The 9,075-nt window shown below is 49.5% G+C and overlaps 1 protein-coding gene across 1 annotated transcript; it reads right to left on the bottom strand.

Annotated features, from left to right (window-relative positions):
- Positions 1 to 5,808: 5,808 nt before the first annotated feature.
- Ttll2 (tubulin tyrosine ligase like 2) lies at positions 5,809 to 8,076 on the bottom strand. The gene is given in 7 exon segments (XM_013352269.1): positions 5,809 to 6,245; positions 6,248 to 6,470; positions 6,472 to 6,602; positions 6,605 to 6,920; positions 6,922 to 7,371; positions 7,535 to 7,621; positions 8,041 to 8,076. Coding segments are annotated over 7 exon segments (1,680 nt in total).
- Between the last annotated feature and the right edge of the window lie 999 nt (positions 8,077 to 9,075).

Raw genomic sequence — 9,075 nt, 5'->3', positions numbered from 1 at the left:
CTCCTCCCCATGAACCCTCCCACTGACCCCTCATCAAATTGACACACAAGCATCATTAATAAGTGATAACTTTTCCTTCCTTGTCCATACCCAAGATCGCACTTGAACATCAATATCACTGTCGATGGACCAGCACCGACTGTCCCAGAAAATCAAAGGTTTCGCTTCAGCAGTTCTGGGATCTTATTAGCCCCAGCTAACCAGAACCACAGAACCTTAATTCAAAATAACAGATGGCCCTGATAGTCTTTAAACTTCCCTCTTAAACTTTGCAAGTGAGGCTGAGCAGTGGTGATACACACCTTTAATCCTAGCACCTGGAAGGCAGAGGCAGGTGGATCTCTGTGAGTTCGAGGGCAGCCTGGTCTACAGAGCTAGTTCCAGGACTGGGACCATAGCTCCTGGGAAAGCCTGTCTTAGAAAACCAAAAGAAAAAAATTAAACTTTGCAAGCCAGGCGTCCGCTGTGTGCATCGCTCCTCCGTTCTTGTCTTCCAGGTTCCTGCAGAGCAGCCCAGCACGCTCTCAATTCGGAAAGGTTTTTTTTTAACCCAAAGTTACAAAGTCTTTCCCCACACTCCCCCAAACATGGTCAGGTCTGCCACAGCGATACCCCACTCCTAGTACCAACTTGTCTTAGTTAGGATTCTACTGCTGTGGTGAAACACCATGACAAAAATAAATAAGAAGATGGGAGGAAAGGGTTTATTTGACTAACACTTCCACACGGCAATTCATCATCAAAGGAAGTCAGGACAGGAACTCAAACGGGACCAGAACCTGGAGGAAGAAGCAGAGGCCATGGTGGCGCTGTTCACTGGCTTGCTCTCCATAGCTTGCTCAACCTGCTTTCTTAGAGAACCCAGGTCCACCTGCCCAGGAGTAGCTCCACCCACAATGGGCCGGGCCCTCCTCCACCAATCAGTAATCAAGAAAATGCCCTACAGCCAGATCTTAGGGAGGTATTTTCTCAGTTGAAGTTCCCTCCTTCTGGATGACTCCAGCCTGTGTCAGGTTGACAGCAAACATCCAGGACACTAGCTCGGCACCCTGGTGGAGAAGTAGGCGGGGCCTGGGACCAGGGTCTTAGCTATTGACTCAGAGAGCCTGGAGCTAGAGGGAGATGGGTATGGGTGCCACCATCCTGAGTGCAGCTGTCCACGCTGGCAGCACACTGGATGTGTTCAACCATGGCAAAGTGTCTGGTCTCAAGGTGACAAGGGCCTCTGCCTCTGGAGGGTGCACCAGTGTCCTGTCTGCCTGCTCTGAGTGAACTGCCAGCTTGTGTTCTGTGACCCAGTTGGGACCTTGCCTGTACTCCCCCAGTTCCTGGCAGGATGAGGAGAAAACACTTGCAGAAAGAGTTGGAGAACATTCTGGAGAGAAAATAATCTAAGAGGTACTGAACACTTCTCAACCAACCCCATGGTACCTGGATCCAAATACATCCCTCAGAACAATGCCTGCAACCCCTCCCATGGTCATTGCCAATATTACCACCCTGCCTTGATCCCATCCACTTGGGGCCCAGGAATATAGAATAGTTTCTGTTGGGAGAGGCTGCTTGTTAATGCCTGGCTGCCTAGACCCGAAATAATCACACAAAACCGTATTAATTAAATCACTGCTTGGCGTATTAGCTTATGCGTATTTCTAGATGACTCTTACATCTTGTATTAACCCATTTCCATTATTTTATTTTTTACCACAAGGCTTGTGGTTTTCTGGCAATGTTCTGGCGCGTCTGTCTCTGGCGGCAGATTCAGGGCTTCTCACTGACTCCACCTTCTTTCACTATAGATGTCTCTTCCAGCCTGGCTATATTCTGTTAAGCCATTGGCCAAAAGCAGCTTCTTTATTAACCAATAAAAGCAACACATACACAGAAGGACTTCTCACACCAAATTTCTAATGTCAGTGTGGTCATGGATTATAGATGGTATCTCCTGAACTCAAGATTTTCAGTTTGACCAAAGTGTATTTCCCACCTCTACCAGCAATGCTTGCTAACTGTTACTGCCTCTATTCAAGCCCTGAAACCTGGAGCCAGTTGGGAAAATGTTCCCCTGCTGTGTAAAAAAATCAAAAGGATGGCTTGGGCTATCTTAATCCCTCGGTTCCTAAATTCATGTATAAGGATTGAGAAAGTGCCACGCTAGCTATTCAGGACAAGAGCACTGTGAATCTGAGCAAATGCTTGCCTTCATACAGTGTGCAGAATTTAGCATTCCTTCTCCCTGCTCTCCGATGTGCTGTGATGTGAGAGCCCAGGCTGGGCCCCTCCGTGCCTTTCTACGCCATGCCTTCTCTACCGTGAGGGGCATTGCAAGCCACGGTAAATCCTCCCTCCCTTGCAAAGGTTCCATGATGTGTTCTGCCACGACAAAGAGGAAATGCAGCTCAGAGTGCCCCGCCCCAGGGCTGATGAATTCCCAGCAGGCTTCAGTTCTCAGTTCTCTTCCTGGTGCTGCTGTAAGCTGCCCACTCCTGTATGAGAGTGTCACCCGGACCCACGCTTTGCCCCTGCTTCTCAGTCTTTTTCCTTTTTGTTTCTCCAACTGGACAATTCTAATGGCGCCCTACCTTAGGATTTACTGATCTCTCTCCTACATAATCATATATGCTCCTGAATTTTCCTGTGGGGGCATTCAATGGCTTCAGGGCTTCTGTCTGGTTCTTTTCAATAGTTTATATTATAATATTTAGCATCTAATTTATATGCTGCTTTCTTAATCCCATCAGTTGACTGTGGCTTCTTGCTTTCTGTTATAGCTTGTTAGACTTTGAGTGTGAAGGAGCCATCTTCTCCTTTCACCTCTCCCACAACTGCCAGTTTGTCTCAGCTTAAGTCTGTGTGAACGGAATCGCTTCTGGGTGCAGGGCCGTGTGTCTGGTTGGGTCTGGTCACATGGCTGCAGTTGTGTCTATAGTGGAGACAGCTGTTTGCAGACCTGTTACAAAGGGCTCTGGTTACTCCGAGTTCTGTTTGGCCATAGAATGGATGGAACTGTCTCCAGGACCTTGGTCTATGGGGCTGTCACTAAAATGAGGTCCCTCCTTTAACAGGCGTATGTTCAAGCGGTTCCTGTGTATGTGTGCCCTCTTTCGGCAAGTTGAGAAGGGCCGAGGCTAATTTACAGAAACGTTCTAAGGCTCCCAGGATGATGAACCAAGAAGTCACAATGAAGAGGCTGGAGTGGGTTCCGGTCCTTAGGCAAAGTTGCTCTTCAGCTTAAGGGAGAAGCTGGGACCGGAACCATGGGACATTGGCAGATGTTTGGGACAGAGACTGGCAAGCCTGTCCTGGGACTCAGATGGTGGGGTAGTCTCCTGACAGACTCCTGGGTAGTCTCCTGGCAGACCCCTGGATAGTTTCCTGGCAGACCCCTGGGTAGTTTCCTGGCAGACCCCTGGGTAGTTTCCTGGCAGACCCCTGGGCAGCCAGCAGGGACTTGAACTAGGCTCCAGGGTCCAGTTTAGCATACCCAACCTGGGGCACCTGGGTAGTGAGAGTCTGTCCAGTCTTTGTGCAGGACTACTGTCCCTGGAACACAGAGGGCTGGGGTTGAGCTGCAGGGCCCCCTCAGTCTGTGGGCATGGAGTCTGCAGACCGTCCCAGAAGCACACAGATGAGTCTCTTATCACCTGTCTGTGCAGTCGGAACTGTTCCCAAGACAGGCTGCATCCAAGGCAGCCTAGAGCCAACCAGGGCCCCTTTAACACCTGCTGGGAGGTGGAGTTTCACACGCCCGTTGGCTGCCTAGGTCTCCTCTCGGCCCTCCTGTGAGCCGGTCCCCAAGGCACCAGTGGGCACAATCCTTGTAGATTCCCTGCAGTGGTGATGGCAGTAGGCTCATGGCCAGACAGAGCTACAGCCTTTGTGGAATGTGACTGTTTGGGGGCCTGGAATGTGAGCTACAGCCGACTGGTCTGTCCTCCGAGCATGGGGCCTTCCCTATGACAACAGTCCCCGAGTCTTGTGTCCAGCAGTGTCTCACAAACGCCAATGTGAATCCCAGGATCCCTCAAAAACACTTTTGTCCACCGATGCCTGAAGAATTTTTTGTTGGGGGGTGGGTTATAAGCAGGGACCTCTTTATTTTATTACCATAATACACATACCATAAGCATCACCCTTGGCACATTACCATAATACATGTAACATAAGCATCACCCTTGGCACATTACCATAATACACGTAACATAAGCATTGCCCTTGGCACATTACCGTAATACACATAACTTAAACACCACCCTTGGCACATTACCGTAATACACGTAACATAAGCATCACCCTCAGCACATTCCCGCAGCCATCTGGTTATCACAGATCTCTCATGCTGGAGTGTTTCCATCACCCACAGGATCACCACCACCCCACTGCCTCCAGCCCTAGGAACTCACTGTCTGTGTGATGGTTAATGTGTCAATCTGACAGAATCAAGGAGACGTCCCTCTGGGTAGCTGTTTGTACAAGGTCTGATTTAGGATGCATGATTATAAACAGCTGGATTTCCTGTAATCCACTGCACCCTAAGTGACTGTACAATGATGACACAAGCGGATGTGAATACAAGCACATGTGTAGAGGCCAGAGATGAACTTCAAGTGTTGTTCCTCAGGAACTGGCCACCTTGTGTTTTGAGACAGGGTCTCTGGGACTGAGATATGGAGGTTACTGGCCCAGCTAAGCTGGTTGGCCAGTGAACCCCAGGTATCTGCCTGCTGAAGCTTTTCTTTCCAGTGCTGGGACCGCAAGCATGTGCCATCATGTCTGGCTTCCAGTCTGGGTGCTGGGAATCAGATGTGGGTTCTCACTGAGCCAGCTTCCCAGCCCCCTGTAGGTGGAGACTGCTCTTTCATTTCCCAGATGCCCAGACCCAAAAAATCACACAGAAACTGTATTAATTACAACACTGTTCAGCCAATGACTCAGCCATATTTCTAGTTAGCTCTTACATCTTGAATTAATCCATTTCTATTAATCTGTGTATCACCACAAGGGTATGGCTTACCGGAAAGGTTCTGGGTCCTCCTCCTTCAGCAGCTACATCCACCTACTCTCTCTCTCTCTGTTCCGATTTCCCACCAGGCTTTACTCGGCTAAGCCATTGGCCAAAACAGTTTCTTTATTAACCAATGGTAATAAAACATATTCACAGCATACAGAGGGGAATCCCACATCAGCCCCCCAAAATAATTTTGACAAACAATAGCTGATTAAAAATAAAAGATGATTCCTGCCTATTTTGTACTATTTAACCTAAGAAATCTCCTTAAATGTTATAATATTTCTTATGTTATAAGGAATAGACAGTTGGATTGTAGTGCTGGACAACATGAATTAAGAGGTGGCTCCTGATATACTGCAGAGCCATCTGGGAAACCTAAAACGGGACAGGGTCGTGTGATCAGTGTTTGATTAAGTCGCCCTAGTGGAGCCACTGTGTCTGTTCACACATCTGCACCCAGTAACAATGTTGTGTGCTAAAGGCACATGCTAGGGACTGGGCCATCATCTCCTCTGGGGGAGAAATCCTTAGTTAGCGCACCCCTTTAATCCCAGCACCCAGGAAGCAGAGGCACATGGATCTCTGAGTTCATAGGACAAGCTGGTCCACAGAGTGAGTTCCAGGACAACCAGGGCTATGTAGAGAAACCCTGTATTAGAGAGAGAGAGAGAGAGAGAGAGAGAGAGAGAGAGAGAGAGAGAGAGAGAGAAAGGAAAAGGGAAGAAAAGAAAACTAGAAATCCTTAGTTTTTCAAAGTTCCACTTCGCTTCTCGATTTTAGTTTTTACCACTTGAGAGTTATTTATTCATTAATTTCTGGAGCTCTTGGATTATTCTTTTGACATTTAATCCATTTCTGGAGGCTCCAAGAGTAGCCTCATTGAAAGGGAAAATGAGAACAAAATTGCCTGCCTGGTCATTGGGTGTGGAGCCAGCTTCTGTGAGGGTGGCCTTGTGCCCCTTGGTCCTGTGGGGCTGTGGCTGAGCTGACGGTCCACATGAAGAGAGTGCCATGCGAGGCATGTGCCAAGCCCTGGGCCTTGGCTTGCCTTTGGCCGCTTCTCCTGTCAGGGGTCCGTGCTGCCTGTTCATCATTTCTCTCAGCTGGGAGGTCCGTGTGGGCTTGGGACGGATGTCGGTGGCTCTGTGTACAGCCGAGTTGGCTTCCCTGCACGTCCTGCTGGCAAAGCGTATGAGAGACACGCAGGGAAGGGCATCCGAGGCTGTGCAGAGCTACCATCACTCCTGGCGAAGGAGACCCTGGAGCCTCCTGGAGAAGCCCTGCTGCAGTTCTCCTCACTTCTTAGGCTGTTTAAATAAATCAGTTCAATGATGTCGTGGACAAGGCTTCACTTCACAGAGACATCTGTGGAGCAGTCCAAGGACAAAGCAGGGCTGTCGTTGACTTCCAGAAGCCACGGTTTCAGGTTGTCATCAAGGAGGATGTCAAACCCAAAAAGCTTCGAAGCAGTTGTAGGCAGCGGGGACCGTGGGAGCCACGGCCAGGACTGTGAGAATCACCATGTGATTGATCTTCCGCCACAACCTCAGGTCATCCACATCCCAGTTCCGAAGGTAGGAGAAGAACCTCTGAGCGTCCGCTTGCAGCCTTGACCCACCCCCTCCTTGATCTTCTCATACGAGGCTCCGGATTGGTTGATGCTGCTGTTCGTCAAGTGGGCCTAAGCGTTTTACAAATTCCCGAGGTCAAACTTTTCAGTGGCGAACCGCACCAGCCCTTCGCGGTACATATAGATGGTCAAAGGCCTGAAGCCAGTGACGAAGACCTAGATGCCGAGGTCACACTTGTACCTGCCCACGAGCAAAGGGTTACAGATGTATTTCTGTACCACATGCGTGCCCTTGAAGATGAGATCTCGAATGTCGCTGAAAATGATGATCCCCCTCCCCCTGAGACAGCTCTGCTGGCTTGCAGATCCAGTACGTAGGTTTGGTACCCAGAACTTGCTTCTCCTTGAAGTACTCGGCCACAAACTTGGTGTAGTCACGGGGCATGATGAACGTCAGGGGCATGAACTCATAGAGGGACTTGCCGTAGAGCCTTCTCATGTGCGCCAGGCTCTTGGCCAGGCAGCTCTTCCTGGTGAGGGTGGTTGTCCCCGGGTGGTGGTTCAGCCTCTGCCAGGGTTTGACATTGACATGCTCTGCCATCCTGAAGGAGGACGTCCTCCAGAAGAGATTCCATTCCTCCATGTCCTGATGCTGCTCATCAAACTGGTCACACCCGTGCTCCAGGAGGATGCTCTGCACGACTCTGGGTGCGCTCTCGTCCACTTGGAACACCAGTGGCTTCAGGGTGGCCCTGGGGGCTTCGTCTTCCATCCTCAGAGGGTTTCTTTTCTAAATGTTGATCATGCAGGCAGTTAGACAACAGCTTCAGACAGGAGATGGCCTGCTGCCCTCTGTCCTGCCCTCTAGGTTCCTGCTTCTGTATCCAGAGGCCTTTCCTACCAACTCTGCAGACAAGCTCACCTCCTCCCAGGCCTGCCATTTCTCTGCTTACCCGCGTATTATGTCCCTCTGGTGATAGGCTGAAAATGTTTGCAGTCACGCCACCCAAACTCTTCAGAGAACCTTTGCTAGTGTCTCCCTGCGATCAGCACTGTTTGTGTATAGAATGACAGCAATTAGTAACCAAAAAGACTATTAATGTTTTTATAGATGAACTGAGATTGGAAGGAGGGTTCAGTCACATAAGCATGAGGACCTGAGTCTGCATCCCTGACACTCGTGTAAGAAGCCAAGTGCTGTAGTGGAGATTGCTGGCCAGTCAGCTAAACTGGAACTAAATGGAGTTCCAGCTCCGTGAGAGACCTCATCTCAAGGAATAGGGTAGGGAATGAGAGAGGAAGAGACTCGGTGTCAGCTCCTGGGTCTACACACTTATGAGGGTGTGCCCACCTGCACAGCCTGCGTGCACACTGACACACTCACACACAGAGAAGGTTGAAACAATGCTCTGTGGTTCCTGAGAGTTTCCTCAGCCTGGAAGGGCAGCAGGCCAGTTACCCAGTAGTTCATGTCCTGGACACGCTCAGGGGCCATTCAATAAACACGGATTTGTAGGAAACCTGCCAAAAACAAAGCGATGATCATGAGAAGGGCACTTAGGGGGGCGGGGTTCTTGGGTTGGTTCTTTGGGGTTCGGGGTTCTTGGGTTGGGCCTTTCGGGTTCGGGGTTCTTGGGTTGGGCCTTAGGGGGCAGGGATCATGAGTTGGGAACTTAGGGGGCAGGGGTCTTGAGCTGGGCACTTAGCAGGCAGGGACAAGTTCCAGCATTCCAGGTTGGCCAGCGTTGAAACTTCCAGGGGAATCAGGGTCATTTTTGAGAAACCCATATCTGACAGTGAAGTCACAGTGTCTCTATGACCTAGAGAGGAAGAGACAAATGGCAAATCTCTTAGGGTGAAGATAAACATTTTAAATGCTTAGACAGGCTCTTCAAAATATCTGAATTAAGGCTATTTTAATGTGGTTTTGTTTGGTTTTTTTGACAATGTTAGCATCATTTGTGTGTAGTTTATCACAAAGTGACATAATTAAGCTACTTGGTGGAAATTCTGTAGGGTCTAAGAGATTGTGGTCCTTGGAAAAGGAGAGAATTTTGTCAGAGGACAGGAAATGGTGGAGGGGCAGAAAGGAGGCGAAGGAGACCTGGCATGCTCACCATCTCTCTCTCAACTCAGAAACCGGGAGTGTCCTCAACAGAATAGGAACTGTTCTCACCACCTCTCTCCCAACTCAGGAACCGGAGTGTCCTCAGCAAAATAGGAACCGTCTTCACAAATGTGAGGCCCACTGTCACAGGAGGATTGTCTCCAGATGGTGCTGAGGACACTGGGCTAGGACAGGATCAACACAGCATGCATTCCAGTATCGCTGCAACCTTGTCAAGGGACAAAATAAGAGACCTGTGTGACTGCTAAAGTATTTAGTCCAGTTCGTAGTGCCATTTCAAGCTGAGTTTAATGGTGTCAGTAAGCACTTCAAGTTCTCTCTCTCTCTCTCTCTCTCTCTCTCTCTCTCTCTCTCTCTCTCTCTCTG

This window comes from Microtus ochrogaster, linkage group LG9 (assembly GCF_000317375.1).
Source record: "Microtus ochrogaster isolate Prairie Vole_2 linkage group LG9, MicOch1.0, whole genome shotgun sequence".
NCBI lineage: Eukaryota > Metazoa > Chordata > Mammalia > Rodentia > Cricetidae > Microtus > Microtus ochrogaster.
Note: the sequence above shows the minus strand (reverse complement) of the source record. Positions and strands in the feature narration are given on the sequence as shown.